We start from the raw sequence: 15,947 nt of genomic DNA on the forward strand, positions 1-15,947 counted from the left end.
AAGAAGCAATGTCTTCCCCTACCCTCCCCTCGCGGAGGAAAAAATATAGGGAAAAGTACAGCGGGCTCATGTAGACCGGGAGAGATTGGGAAGAACAATCGAGAACAGGAAATGATTACTTTTGTCCGGGAAATCTGATTTAGTCAAGTGTAATGGTTCTAAAATTATCTTCATCTTTATCGAAACAACCTTCAAGGTATTACTTGAAATATTGCCAGGTTTTTTTCCCTCTGAGGTTATTTGCAAGATATTGAAGCACATAGTGAATCGACCGTTAAACGACGGCGTACAGCCAGCACATAACGAATATTTCGTTTTGGTTCCAAGTAAGCTTAAACTTGTGATAGTAATACAACGAATCCGGAAGAAAGTGCGTCTTTAAATAGTGGACTCAGTGAGGTTCTTCAGAAATTTCAGCTTCAAGATCTGGTGAGTTTTTGTCAGCGTATGATCCGTTTTGTCGTTAAAATTTTCCCTAAATCGATTGATTCGTGCAAATTCTATCATCTATGAAACAAGAGTTGGACGCGAGATTGTTGGTTAGGTCACGTTTATGATTTCTAAATACCTTATGAAGCAATTTTCCTGCTAGAAGGTGAGAAAAATTTCAAGTGGAAAGTTAAGTTGTTTACAGCCTCAGATGTGATTGTCAGACTATGTGTTGTGTAATAAACCGTATTGTGTATTGACATAGTAGACGTATAAAGGTAGCTTAGGGTATTTTGATGCCGCGTTTCAGACAATAAGATGATCACTCTAGTGGATCGTGACTCAGTATTTTATGAATGAATGATTTTTGCGGATATTTTGGGAACAATTGTTAGAGATAATTACCAAGTGTAAGACAGCGTTTTAGAATAAGCTCACTCAGAAGGTCCCTTATTGTTGTGATTACAAAGTCACCTAGGGGAGGAGAGAAGGAGAATTTGAAAATTTACCCTATCGATGAGATGCCTGGGAAAGGGTTTCAAAGGGAAGTTATAAATGGGGTTCACTTCCAAGGCATTACTGACCCTGACCCTGTTTAACCCTTTAAGTCCCATGATCCAATTAGCATTTTTCCTTACATACTGCCATACACTTCTTTGTAAATTAGACAGGGGAATTTAATTTTAAAACAGCATTACATCTGCTAGTTGATAAGGTTGTGTCTTCTCATAACCTGTTTGTGAGATAATGTATTGGAACTGCAGGGAGTAGTTATAAGTTGATCACTTTTGGGCAAAAAAGAGTTGAGAAATTGTGGTATGTTGATCCAAGGTAGCCATATCTAGCAAACTGTGACAGAATTGTTTAAATAAGACTGTGAGCAAAGTCATTAGTATCACATAGGAACTACCAGCAATATAATGAGAAATTAACATTGTATGAATTAAAACAAAATTCTCAGAGCTGAAACACTAGCAGATGTATGGCAGACAGTGAGGAGAATTGATATTTAGAAATTGTGATGGAAACTGTGACAGAAATTGACATTCTTAATGTTCTCTCCCACTTTGTATTGGACTGCTCAAACAGTTTTTGAAGAATTATGTAATCACTCAAGAGAGCTTAAATGTACTTTAAGAGCTCTCTTAATCCTTAAACTCCCATGAGTACCCAAGACAGAATTTTGTCTCAGAATATCAATACAATATCAAGCAGACAGCTGAAGGTAATAAAAGTTGATCCATACTAAATTCTCCAAACTTGCATCATAGGTATCATAGGTATTGCATGGCAAATAGTGAGAGAATTATGCACTAATCAATTTGGGTAAAGCTTATCAACATCCCCCCTCTCCCCTCCCACCTGCAACCCGCTGGCATTGGACTGTTGTCCATGCCTGCAGTGGAGGTGGAAGGGGGGGGGGGGGAATTTGATCCTTTAATATGGAGGTGCTTGGCAAGCAAATGGCTTAGAAAGGAAGGTTTACAAGAAAGTCACAGTTGCTTATCATGCCTTTCACAAAAAAGAATTTGACAGTCAAATGTGGTACTTCAGTGGAGCTTTGAACACAATATTCTCTTGTGGAAGGGTGTGGGAATTTGAACAAACCAATCTTTGAAAGTTTAAATGCCCGAGGGTTATCCAGTACGGGGATGTTGAAGCTTCAAATTGATTGATGCATACTAATGAGATTGATGTAGAGAAAGGTAAAGCTATGCCTTTGATATGCCGAAATCACAGCATACTTTTGGGTTGGTGCAGAAGGGGGGAGGTTATTCTTTCCTTTTCTTTGGTGGGACCCCTCCTCCACCCTGCCATGGCCAACGAGTAAGAGCATGAAAATTTACATTTGTCCTTTCAATCTGACAGATCATCAAGCCTACAAAGCATAGATAGATTAACCAACAACACTGCCTTGCAATGGATTCAAGGTGCATTACAGATTTGCCTGATGATATAAAAAAGCAGATAGCAGCAATACTGGATGCATCTGAACAGCCCAACTGGAAATCACTTGTCCATGAGGTTATAAGGCACAAGATACCATCATATAAGGATCCATGTCAAGTTTATGCAATTGGAATGGCAACTTTGTCACCAGGAGGAAGCCCAACTCTTAAACTATTGCAAGACTTGGGACAGTCACAAATAACTGTGAAAGTCTTTAAAAGCTGGATCAGTTCCATGAGTGAAGGGTCACCAGGCTTACAGAAAGTAACTAGTTTACTAAGTAAGTTTGCAAATTTTTCATATAGTAACATGCTAATTTCAAGTAGAATGAAATATTGTTAATGTTACCTTTAATACCTAAAAAATGCTCTTTTAATCTCTTCGTTACCTGATATCTGCTTGTGGCCAAAGTAATCGTGATACCTAGACTGGCTTTCACAATTATGGATATTTTTGTCTCTTAAATTGCATTGTTGTGTCTGTTGTATGATAACTATTTGTAACAGCTTTAACAAAGTTGCTAGAGACATCTGAATAGAGGAGAATACTTATTTACCTTCATTCCCCTTAAGCTGAAAGAATTATTATAATGGTAATCCAGTGAGACTCATACCCTACACCTCTCACATCACATTGTGGCAGTCTCCCAGTTGAGCTAACAAAGCAACTGATTGTGGAGCTCATATCCCCCATCTCATAGGTGACATTGTGGCAGTCTCCTATTTGAGTTAACCAAGGTGCAGTTGGGTAAGCATGGATGTGCATGCACAAATAGAGAGTGCAACAACAACAAAAATCACCAACAATTGGTATCCATAATTATAACTGCAAACAAATAACTTGGGTTCTCTAGTGGATAATTTTCTTTTGATTTTACATCAATCATTTAGCATTTTCTCCAACTATAACTCAAGATGTTAAAAAAGAAATACGAGGAATTCCAGGACAGAATGTTTACATACACTGTGAAGCATTAGGACACAAACCACTTCAATTTCAATGGTTTAAAAAAAGAGAACTTCTTCAAGGGGAAACAGGAAATAAGCTAGAGCTCAAGAGTGTCAGTGAAAGTGACGGAGGATATTATACATGCCGCATCGCAAATTGTCATGGTTGTATTTTCACCAGCTGGGCCAAATTGATAATTGATGAAGACAGTGGTGCTCACAGCTCTTCACCCTTTGGTAAGTGAGTCATACTATGGGTTGCTGATGAAAGTTCTCAATTGATCATTAAGTCACAGAGATGTATAGTGATCATTGTCAGCATCTGAGTAGCTGTGCACCTACCCCTCCCCTGATCCAACAACAATCAACTGATAACAAATTAGGGTTTAATTTTGGTTAAGGGGGGTAGGTGCATAGTTGCTTCGGCACTGACATTGATCCACCTACAGTGTACTTACTTTGTGATTAGTGCACTGAATTTTGTGTTGAAAAGCCGGTGTTCAATTTCTGGTCTGAGGTAACAATACTGTCCTCTAATTGTGTCTCTCTCCCCTCAGGAGTATAATTAAAACCTGAAAAAATGGTGATTAGTAACCTTAGGATGTAACATTATCCTATCCAGGGAGGAAGAAGCAAGACATTCAGTTGCTTCCTGCTACTAAGGCTAGGATAAGCAAGGACAGTATGGGCTGTCTGTCTCATAACCTAACTTTGCCGACCATGTCAATGAGTTCTGTGATTGCCCTGCAGTTCCCTCAGTATTTGTGGCTTTCTCTATGGGCACCTAAGTTTTTAAGTTGTGTCAAAACACCCTGTGCTAATGGTATCAGTTGTAAATTAAATGATGATCATTCAGAATGACAAACCTCATACTCTTTTTTGTGGCAGTGGTGTTGTACAAAAACAGCAAAATCACATCTTCAAGTCTTTGTGGCAAGGGAAAATATTTCACTTTTTTTCTTAGCTGTAATTGCCAATTTCAATATTAAATTTAGTTGATGGCCCCTTGGAGTTCAGTGCACTGTCCATTAGGAGACAGTGTTTACAACTCTTTTTATTCATAATTTACTTGGAAAGAGTGACAAGGTTCTAATTTTGCCTTACAATATCACCCCTGAATCAAATGTGTAAGTCACAAGAATAAAGGAAATGATCAGCAACTAACATAGCTCTTGACGGTTTTACAAATTCTCCTTGTTAAAACCTAGGTTACGTATAGAGAACCGTATGGAGAATATGCATAATGATGTTAGGGTGTAAAGAGCTGAAAATTAACAGAACTTACTGGAACTAAGGAGAACCTCTTTGTTTCAGATTTGCCAATCATTACTTCTCAATCAGACCCTGATGTTCACATACTTCTGGGTTCACGGCTAAGCTTATACTGTGATGGTGTTGGCAGACCAGCTCCAAGCTATCAATGGTTTCATGATGATTCTCCCATCCCGGAAGCAACACACAGATGGTTGATAAAAAACAATGTTTCTGCAGAAGATCATGGATTTTATCATTGTAAAGTGTACAACACTGCTGGGGAAATGCATTCGCACAATTTTAAAGTGACTATTGAAAGTTTGCAAGTTAATATTGACAATCTTACCACAGGTAAAATAGAGATAATTGGTTAAATTTAAATGATTGAATTCATGGGTTTATTTAATTTTCAAAGGGGAAGGATTTTTCCGAATAGGTAGTACTTGGTATGGAGTTTTGCAGGAGATCTACTTCATTTTTGTGGCCATGTCTTGAGTTTTTGGCAGAGGCACCCTGCAAAACTCAGCAGTGGAAACCTATAAAGTTTGCCAGCAATCTGCACTTTAGTGCAACTCTGTGACAGGGTATTAAGTTGTATATTGCCGATTCTCTCACCCTGTCATAGTAGAACTGTTTGTCAACCTTTTGTTTATTTATGATGTAACTTTCAATGGTTTTTCTTACAGCCAGAGATTCCTATACACGTGGTCCGCGTGATCGAGGTGATAACATGATTTGTTCTTAATTGTTAAATGATTTAAAAGTCAAGAGAGTTCCAAGCATTCCAAAACAACAACAAACAAAGTGTTTCTTCCATGAGTGACCAAGACAGAATTTATCCTTACAATTTCAATACAATAGCAAACAGATAAGTGATGAAAGTAACGAAAATATATCTCAGTTAGAGGAATTAGTTTATCCAATACCATATTATCCAAAATAACATGATAAGATTTGTGAAGCAGACAATTAGGAAAATCACTGAAATGAGATCTTGGGAGTGAAACAGTTATTAAGTGTATTGGGAAGTTTCTGTCCTTGGGAAATGACTATTTAAGGGAAGTGTTCACTGGATGGAAATCTCTCCCAATACATGTAGTCTTTTCCCAGGGATAGTGTCTAATAAATAGCTGTCTGGTTAAAGAAATATTTTGTTTCATGCAAAGGCTGGTTGGTCAGGTAATCTTTAGGCTTTTATTAGAGTGGATATCTTTTTGTTGATGGCATTTATTTTTTAATTAGTTCTGTCAGTGTTGTTATTGTTGTTATATTTTTCATTTTATGTTCTTTTCTTTTCTTTCTAGTCGCAAATAAAGTTGCCCTGTTAATTGGAAATAAAGATTACAGCAATCAACAACTCGGAAAGCTTTTTCATCCAATCAATGATGTTTTTGACTTTACAGGCAGACTTATCAATATGGGTTTCAAAGTAAGTAATAAAACCACTCTGTTCTTGAAATTGTGACTGAGAAATCTTTTGCTTTTAAGGGTGGGGCATTCCTGAATTTTCTTATTCATGAAATAACCTAGATACTACATGTATGAGTATCCTGATTTGTCAAAACCTATCATTTATTGCACAAGTAAACCCATAGTTATATATATATATTGCTATGGAAGCAATAGGCCACACTTTATATCAATTTAACAGTGTAGTGACCCACTTGGGAAATCATGAGCTAGAAGTGTATGGTTTACAAACTTTTTGAGTGTTCTCCCAACATTCCAAGTGGGTTATTACACTAGTAAATGTGTTGTCTATTGCCTAGCTAGAGAATTCCCTCCTTTGTGCTTGCTGTTTCTGAGCTAATGGTATACTTTGAACCCTGTGAGTTCTATAAAAGAGTTATTGACTTCTTTGTAAAAGACTGCTGCCTTAGCCAAATATCATTTCACTATTTACAGGTGGTTTCATTAGTAAACCTAACACTGGAGGAGATGAGAGTAGCTCTTGCGGAGTTCTGCAAGCTTCTTGTCGAAGATACCTATGCTGTTTTCTACTTTGCTGGCCATGGTTTTGAACGCGGTGGATTAAGCTATCTAATGCCAGTCGATGCCACGCCTTTATATCATTGGCAAGAGAACATGGCTTCAGCTGAAGTACTTAAGGCCATGCAAGAAACTAAGGCAAAGTTAAAGCTTGTGTTGCTGGACTGCTGCAGAACAGAGTAAGTTGAGAAAGAGAGTAAGAAGCAGAGAAAGTTGAGAAAGGGCAGCATTGGTTGAAGTTCGTAGAAGAGACGCTAAGACTCCACAATTTTAGAGTTTTGCGGAGAGCGTTACCTCCCAGTACTTACGATTTACTAGCAATTCGCGTTCGTGTTGGAGGTTTCATCAAGCTCAGTAAACGGTTTTTTGTAAAGAGGATTCAGTGTTCAAACTTCTGTTTGTTTTCATTAACTTTGATTTTCTAGACCGGATTACGTAGCGCAGAACAGTCCATTACTTAGTGGGGATTTACAAGATATAAAAGAACCAAATGTGGTAGTAGCATTTGGCTGGTAAGCACGCTTTTTTCTTTGTTCCAGATGGTTGTCTAATGCGTCTTTTAAGTTAATGCGTATCATCATAAATCAGATCTGCGCCAAAAGTCCAGCAAAAGTCTTATGAGATTTAAGCAAATTCAGGTATTAACTCTAAATGGCACATGCGTAATTGTCGCGATTATAGGCACAATTCGTGACTCTGCTTCCCTGACCTTCTTTCTTCCTGTGACTTGTCTCCGTCTCTTGTTCTTTAGCAATCTCAAGAGGTTTTGTTTACTAACAATCGTTGGGGATATTCTGCTTATTTTATTCATTTGTTTAGTTTTAGTATTTGCTGATATTTAGTTATTTTCACACCTTAAAAAAACGTAACATGCTCTTCTTTTCTACCATCTAAAGTAAGTTTTTGTTGTTGTAAGCATTACTGGTAGTAGACTCAGGTTCTTTTTCTCACAACAAAGGCGTCATCATTTTTTTACGCGCGCTGCATGACCATTTACTTTGCTAGTCGGAGCAGTTAAATATTCATAACCTTAGTCAAGGAGTTTCTTTTAAATTGTGCAAGAAATTATTGGTTCATTTGTACATGGAAGTCCTAACTGATATCCCACAGTTATTGTATAACTTACCTAGGAGGTCATCAAATGCCGAGTTTGTGTTAAGTTAGTCGATCTATTTTCAGTTGCCCGCGTTCAAGTGTGTTTGAATGTGAGCAGGAGAAGAATGGCTTTTTCGCGAAGCACCTCCTGAAAGCTATTTCAGATGAACACAGGAATAAATCCGTCGAAGAAGTTTTGTTACATGTTAGTCGTGGTAAGAGTTGTATTGAACTACTTAACTCCAAGAATAGGGCCATTTCCAATTGACTGTCGAAAAACCAAAACCGAAGTAAACATAACTATCTATAAGAACAAAGGTTAACATCATCATTCATTCACCAATGAGAGCTCACAGTAACAGCAGGCAACCTGTTTAAAGCGCGGAAAACGCGAGTGACCAAGTTGAGATTGGGTTTAGTTTTGCATTTGATTGGTTGAGATGGTGGCACGAGTTTTCTAGACCAATCACAAAGAGAAGTAAAGCTAGGTCAGAGTAGTACAGAATTGCTGTCGATACTTAATTGAAACCTGATATATCGAGCGCATTAAGATAGTGCTATAATTTCAAAACCTACGTAATCACAACGACAGCTGTCACAAAAAAGGAAAATAATGCAAAGAGCTCTACAAAAATAAGTTTGAGATATTAAAGCTTTGAAGTAGCTTGAAATTGTGCTATGTAATTACCAGCTGGGCGCTTTTATAACCTTTGCTACGAAGTTACACGTTGGCAGGCAAGCGGTTCAATAGCTACTGAGGCCGGAATTTTTTTCAACCCATTTTCTGCAAAGGAGCGATTTACGAAACGATTGCCTTGGTTTGCGTCGTTTCGCTCTTTAATTGGTTCAGAAAACTCGTGCCTCTCTCTCAACAGATCAGATTCAAAACTTGTCTTCGCAACTCAAACTGACATTTTAGTATACAGTTTTTAGGACCTTCATCGAATTATCGAATCGCTTTGTTAATTCTGTATTTATAGGGAACCTTTCTCCACTTATCTATTTTGTCAGGTATACACGAAGAGAACCTCGTGGACTATCTTACAAATCAAAAACAGATTGTGAACAGGATAACCACTTCAGTCAAACCTATGAGTCTCTGGACCCCTGTGGACAACATCTCATTGAATCCGTCCGCTGAAGAAGCAACTGCAAAGTGGAAATCAGCTCATGGTAAGTGAGAAATCATGGTCTGAAGTACTTGAGTCGTCGTTCGCCTCCCATGAGAGCGCTTTCCGATTGAGTGTGGTAAAACCAAAGCCAAATTTATCACAACAGCCAATCAGAAGAAAGGAAGATGCCTTTAAGAGCCAATGAGAATTCAAAGTAAAAATAACCAAACTGCCTAAAGCGCGGGAAAACCCGCGCGGGCGACTAAGTCGTGACTGGTTTTAGTTTTGCATCTGATTGTTGAGAAAGTGGCGTGAGTTTTCTGGACCAATCACAGATGGAGGCGAAGCTGAGTGGATCATGCCAATTATTATGGACAAATCACCGACCGAAGAAATTTGGAACAAACTGCTTTTCCAAATTGTCCTTGACACGCATCTAGAAATAACTTTACCTCTGGACTGGTGGAATCTCTTTTTAATTCTTTTTGAAACCCAGGCGCTCTTCCTAATAGAGTATCATGCAAACTAAACCAATACCAAGAAAAAAGGAAAGAAAAAAGTTTAGCTGATCATTCCATGCTGGGCTTTACAAACAAACAGGGAAACAAATGTTATAAATTATATTTAAGGCGTAACAAATCCCTGCCTGCACGGAGTTAGACCAGTAGCTATTAGAGAGTTTTAGATCCACGTCTGAGGGCCTTCATTTCAAACACAAAATGTGGCTAAAACATTGCCTTCCCCGAAGTTCAAAAGTGGACGGTAAACGGCGAACGTGACCGCTGGAGTCTGGTCACGTGACTTCCAGGCGTCTGCGGTCACACATGTTCTGAAACAAACATGGATTTAAACTCCCTATTAACAACGCCTAGCTAAACACAGTTAAGAGATTCTCATGTGAGGCACTATTATTTATTTATTGTCTTGCTCTTTTGTTAGAAATTCCAAATGATCCAGTTACCGTCTATCAAGATGATAAAGTGAGGGTTGAGTTGATTTTTAACGCAGAAGTGTCAAATGTCTTGATAGTGAATGCACGAGCGCTGGGAGAGGACAGCTTGGACTTAAATGTCACGTTTGAGATGTCGAATGTAAGTGAGATGGCTTATAAGTTATCATAACGCTTTTAGATCGAATGTCATACAGCCAAACCCGTCGTGATAAAGATAATTAACCAAAACTAAGGAAATTGTTACAAAAAGTCAACGAGAACTCGAATGAAAACTTTAAAGCTAACCGACTGAGAGCGCGGGAAAACGTGCTTAACGTGATTAGTTCTCGTTTTGAATGTGAGGGGATCAGAGGTTGACGGAATTATTCTTCACCAATCAAGGAGTATTGGAGAGAATAATGCTAAGTAATTTCTCATTTCAACATTTAATGGAAAATTGGAAAATTTCTCTCAAGAAAAACTGCTATGGGCGTATGAAGAAGAAAGATTTGGAAATACTACGTGAAGATTTGAACCTTAAACTTTCCGAACGACGCATTACCTCATCCTTCTTTCGATCATAATTAGCTCAGATTGTCACGTGGGCATGACGTTACCACCACGTATGTCATAGTAACTTAGCAACTAGTTTGAAGCTCACTTATTCGATTTGGAATACTTTCTGGTTAGTGAAACCGCTGTACTCAATATCTTATGTAAAATTTTTTGTCATCTTCAGGTTGTGAGTGGATGCTGTGTCGCGCGAGGTGACATGTTGGGAAAAAAATGCCGGCCATCAGAAGCGACGTTAAAAGTCAAAGACCTTCAACGGCTTACGGTAAAGAACTCTTAGAAAAGAAACGGACATTTTTATAAGAGCAACTATTCAGTTCAATTGGGAAGGTGAACCCTTTACACCCTGACTTTGGTGTTCATATTCTCCTCACTGTTCTACCTACATTTCCTATGGTACTGGCAAAGAGAATTTGTTTTAATATCAGGAGCCCCTTAAATTGGTGATCATTCCCTTTAATCTCACGACCTTTACATTTAATTCAAGGGTTATACTGTGACAAGAAATTATTCGTCAATCAGTCTTGGGGGTTTAAGGGTTAATGTCTAGTCGTCTTTTCCTTTATACTGGCGTAAATTTCCGTGATAAATATGCGGCAGGTAGTATTTAACTGATCTTTACGTGTCACAGCTCCTCCCCTCAAGATGAAGAAGCTGTGGAGTAAATGAGCCTACCAGCTTGGGGGGGGGGGGGGGGGTGGGGGGTGGTGGTTAGAATAACGTAGCACCAGAGAGGTCCTTTCCTCGGCATCTACACAAATTCTTCACTTTTATATCTTGTAGTATTATCGCAGTAGGGTACAGGAGTGCATTCACTGATTCTTTAGCGAATTTGGGTCCTAAATTTTACTGGTCTGTCTTTCCTAACACGAACACAGAACACGGCCTTAGACAGTATGAAGCACCAGTTACGATAGGGCGAGTAACTGGACGACAAGAGTTGCTGGACAATGGTTTTGGAATTTCAGCCTTGAGTTAATTTATACTTATTTTTACCCTTTTTTTCCAGGGACTGTTAGTCTTTAAACTGACTTGTATATATACAGTCAACGGAGAAAGACAGCTAAAGTCGATTAGTTACACAATGGAAGAAAAACCTCTCTATGCTAAGCTGGTAACACGTTGGTGACAAATCGAAAGATCGAAGACATCACTCTGGTCTCCCACGAGTTCAAGGAGAAGTAGGCTCCTGAAATAATATATATAATTTTTGCCTTCGAAATTAAAAAGTAGACATGAAATTAGGACTTGAACCGCATTTGAGATTCACGAGAGTAACCTAATGTTTCCAAAATTGTTTTCTTAACAGAGTGTTACTCCTCTTGTTTCAGCTCTATTGGTGATCTGTGTAGAATTAGGATCTGAACGAAAGAACATTCATTACTAAGTTAAGAACTTTTTTTTTGTGTATGACGTAATGTTCAGAACATGTCACCGGCCATGCCATGCCATGCTATGCCAGTACCATTTCAACCGCTTCGTGCTCTGATATAAGTTCATAACGGAGTATATTTGTATAACGAATATATTTGTCTACTTGATATATTTAAAGAAATATGTTTTTTTTTTCGTCATGTCATGAGCGTGGAATCAAGAAAAAAAATTGAGTTCCCGCGAGGAATCGAACGTCAGACGTTCAGATTCCGGACCGCGGTGCTCCACTACTGAGCCATTGCTAAGTTCATATGTGATACGCGTTCTGATACACACTATAAGATACTTTGCTGATCAACAGTGTCGAAAGCTCCACGTGAGTTAATAGAAAATAATCGTTAAGAAAGATAACTTAAGTCTGAGCTCGGTTGTGATGAAGAAATATTATTTAATTAGCAAAATTAGGCTACTTTGGAAAATGATCTCTTAAAGGGATTATGATACACTGAGTTTCTTTTGCGTTCTAGAGATTAGATCCTCAATTTAAATGAACCTTGAAAAGATATTTTACTGCTATAAACGAACTACTTAGGGGCGAGAATGAGCCGAAAACTTATGTAAATGTTGAACGATGGAGAAGACTCAAAAGGATTTCAATTCACAGAGTTGAAAAATTGGCATCAACATTGACGCACCGTCATTCAGCAGCATCGACGTTTCTTGCAATATCCATTTAACCCTTTAACTACCAAGATCTCATGGATTGTCAATTCTCCACTCCAGCTGCTACACATTTCTATGTAAATCAGTGATAAGAATTTGGTGTTAGATCAAGATAACAACTTCTACCGGATAAGTTTGCGTATTCTCGTCACCTGTTTCCTAGAGATTGCAGTAATATGAAAGGGAGAATTTACATGTCAATCACCTCTGGGAGTTAAAGGGTTGGAAAGTGCACAGCGTTAAACCATTTTAGTTTGGATCTCTTGAGACGATATTTAAAATAAAGGCTATGTTTTTCAGTATTTCAGACAAATTAACAATATCATGGTGAAAAGTACTTTCTGAAATAGTTCGTTATGTAATAATAAACAAAGCTATAAGCGAAATTGTTTCAGATATAGTCCAACCATATTTAAATCTTAATTAATACATTTTATTGCTTTGAACGTTGTAAATTCTGCAACCTTTAAATAGTACTTTTTAGAGACTATTGTAGATAAGAAATTTTGCTGTGAATTTAGTTTGCTGACTCAAGCCGGCGTCAAGAAGATATTGGATAGTTTTTTCAAAGCTCTATTTGTTTTTGTCACAGACATAAACATTTATTGTATCTAGGTTATTTGAGGTATTAGAATAAAACAAATTCCTATCAATTAGCAATAAATTGAATTAATTTTGATGTTGCACGTTCCTCTTAATCTCATTATGCACTCAACATTGCGGTTTGATGGTGCAAGAAAGTGTATTCAATTAACTGAAGATCCTTATTTCGCCACAATTTATACTAAGGGAATTTCAGTAGACACGCGCTAAAAAACCCGTCCTTTTCTATCCCAATTTTTTCCTAATACCAATATTATATTTCTGGAATTTAGAGTCTAACATAGGGAAGAAAGAAAGCGACTCTACTGTGACATTTCTTTGTATTGGTACTAAGCTTTCGGCAGTCTATTAATATACCACTCGAAAGCCTATCGCGAGTCTTAATGGAGGTTAAAGACTTCACAAGCAACTTCTCAATTGGATCAAAGTTTTCACAATTTGGCGCTAACTTTGGCTATGCTGTGTGGTTTTGCCATGTTCTTTTTCTGGATGAAAGCGAACTCCCATTCGAAATTCGAGTGAGTACAAAAAACTTGTTGAGTAGGGCACTAGAAGAAATACTACAATGCTTTATCTAGATGTTGTTTACTTCGGCTACCGGACCAACGTTATCTTCAGAAGATATGAAGATTGTCCAGTATGTATTGAATTTTGTGGCTAGTCCGACGGAAGTATGTTTCGTCCCTGCACGACAGTGATAGCGCTGTCTAAAATCAAGAGGAAAGTAAATTCACTTGCGTGAGATGCCATTCGAAACTTGGTCGGAAACGGAATAGGGTCAGATATGCCAGCATGATGCTATAGTCAGGGCATAGTACCGGCATAATGACTGAATTTTAAAAATTCCCATGATGTTACAGTTCAACAAGAGACAATTCTGTAAACAGAGGGCATGCTTTCCTTGCTTGCTTTTTACGAATTTTATCCAGTAAAATGTTGTATTCTGAACTTCGGTGAGCCTTCATTCTTAATAAGTTTCAGGGGAGAGAAAGCTTGAGGGGCTCATAAAAGCTGTCATCTCAAATTGATTAAATTGAGCCAAATGAAAAATTTCGAGCGTAACTAATGAGCATAATGCCGTATTTTCAGGGGTGACGCTTATCAGCATGTTGCTCAAATTTCTTGGCGCAATTTGTGTGACCCTTGAACGAAACATGTTCGTCATGCTGGCCACATGGTCTTGTAAAACTTTCTACGCAATGTGGCACGTAATTAAGGGAGATTGCCATCCGGATTTTAGGCGACAGAACTCGGCTGAAAAATCTCTCATGAGTCACTTTGCATGTTAGGCTAGCTCAATAATTTTGCGTCAGCTTTTTGAAAGAAAGAAAGGTTTCTTCTGCGATCTCTTCAGCCTTTTGATCTGAAAAAAAATGACACAAACAAAATCAGAAATACATTGAAGTTTTCTCAAACATGACTTCTTGATGAGAAAGAGCCAAATTGGAGTGACTCTGGTATTTGAAGGTGTCTTTCGCAGTTATCACTATTCTCCGTCTTGTGAATTGAGGGGGCAAGATCGAAACAACACAGTTTTGTGAAATAGTGTCAAAATCTGACTGCTTCCCGAAATAGTATTTTACAATTGTGATATCTTTAGTTGTGTGAACTGAGTTGACGGGCGTCAGGCGCCTCCTCAGTACCGCGGTAACTTATTTCAAGAACAATGGATTACCTCCAACAAACAAGGCTTTTATAACACAGTAGAACCCCGCTTACTCGACAACAGTTAACTCGAATCCCCCCGGTAACTCGAATTATTTTTTTGTTTTCCTTGGGATTTCATGTTTGCGGGGTTCTACTATGCATAAAATCATGTTGAGTTGAATTAATTTTTCTTCCCCTCTCTAGATGAATAACGACCAGTCACTTTTCATCGCCTGTGGGGGGATTACATGGTTTTCGGGGGGAAAGGGAGGAAGGGTCAGTAGTCGGTAGCATAGTATACGGGGGGGGGGGGAACTATAGAAATTGACTGCCAATGAGGGGGTTCATTAATCAACGAAGACTACAGAGCAGTAGGGAGGATTGGGTAAATTTTATTGTCACAGCGAAACTCCACAACCTGCCGCAGGCGATAAATAGTAATCGGTCCCTAAATCTTTCATTTCTCCCTCCTAGTTCCATTTTAGATTACTAATCTTCTCCTCATTTTATTGACAAGTTCTTCATCGATATCGTCCTCCTCAATTGTATAATTATCATTTGCTTGCAACCATTGTTCAGTTTTAAAATTTCACTTGAAATAATGAATTATTGAATCACTCTATACCATACGCATTGAACTTTGAAAAAGATGCTATGGGGAAAAAAATTCTGAAAACCTTCTTTGTAGAAAATGGCTCCTAGAAATTGTTCTTTCCTTCATTTTACTCAGATGAAATCTGGTTAACACCTGCAAGCTATCGAGTATCTTTGTGGGTAAGCTAAACTCTGCTGCTTGTCTTAGTAAGTCTATGGCATGCAGTTAATTATCTGTGCATCTGTCTGTGTGTGTGGGATCTACGCCTACTACTTTAGGAAACGGCTAATATCCGTCATGTAAAACGAGAACAAAAGATGTAAAATGTCTCGTTTTCACGTGCGCCCACACATCTTGCTTCTCTAATAACTCTTGGAAGCTTTGCAAAGACAAAAAACACCTTAATATTAATTGTGTGGTTTTCAGTTTTAGCTCTTCGTCCGGTATACAGCCTTTTCCCGAAAAAGTGCTTTAAAACGTGTAATATTCACTCGCTGTGAATCGTCTACCGGCTTGGAATGCGGAGTTTGTGGCTGCTGCGAAACCCACTTCCTGTTTTGTACACTGATCGTTTCAGGATGATAGTAAAAATGCAAATCTCAAGAGATTATCATTCTAAGTGTCCCTCGGAATTTGAAATAAATGATGAATAATGGGAGAAATATCTATGTTTTAGAATGCAGCAAATCGACTCTATCAAAGGGTATCGTTTTTATCTTTTGATT

The 15,947-nt window shown here is 38.2% G+C and overlaps 1 protein-coding gene across 1 annotated transcript; it reads left to right on the plus strand.

The window, feature by feature from the left end:
• The first annotated feature begins 77 nt into the window (after nt 1-77).
• Nucleotides 78-13,054, plus strand: LOC113675681 (mucosa-associated lymphoid tissue lymphoma translocation protein 1 homolog). The gene is made up of 13 exons (XM_027192277.2): nt 78-429; nt 2,299-2,659; nt 3,270-3,563; nt 4,641-4,931; nt 5,267-5,302; nt 5,885-6,009; nt 6,486-6,748; nt 6,995-7,081; nt 7,749-7,879; nt 8,676-8,837; nt 9,716-9,867; nt 10,447-10,545; nt 11,290-13,054. Exons 2-13 carry the CDS (start codon nt 2,350-2,352, stop codon nt 11,407-11,409), a joined length of 2,070 nt encoding a protein of 689 aa, XP_027048078.2. The 5' UTR covers nt 78-429; nt 2,299-2,349; the 3' UTR covers nt 11,410-13,054.
• Nucleotides 13,055-15,947: the final 2,893 nt, after the last annotated feature.

This window comes from Pocillopora damicornis, chromosome 4 (genome assembly GCF_964200805.1).
Source record: "Pocillopora damicornis chromosome 4, jaPocDami1.2, whole genome shotgun sequence".
Taxonomy (NCBI): Eukaryota; Metazoa; Cnidaria; class Anthozoa; order Scleractinia; family Pocilloporidae; genus Pocillopora; species Pocillopora damicornis.

Bases quoted from the DNA above. Each gene is read 5' to 3' on its own strand.
- LOC113675681 (XM_027192277.2), top strand. From the start codon at position 2,350: ATGGATTCAAGGTGCATTACAGATTTGCCTGATGATATAAAAAAGCAG. The intron at 2,660-3,269 runs GTAAGTTTGCAA...TCAATCATTTAG, and splicing joins GAAAGTAACTAGTTTACTAA to CATTTTCTCCAACTATAACT. The intron at 6,010-6,485 runs GTAAGTAATAAA...CACTATTTACAG, and splicing joins TTATCAATATGGGTTTCAAA to GTGGTTTCATTAGTAAACCT.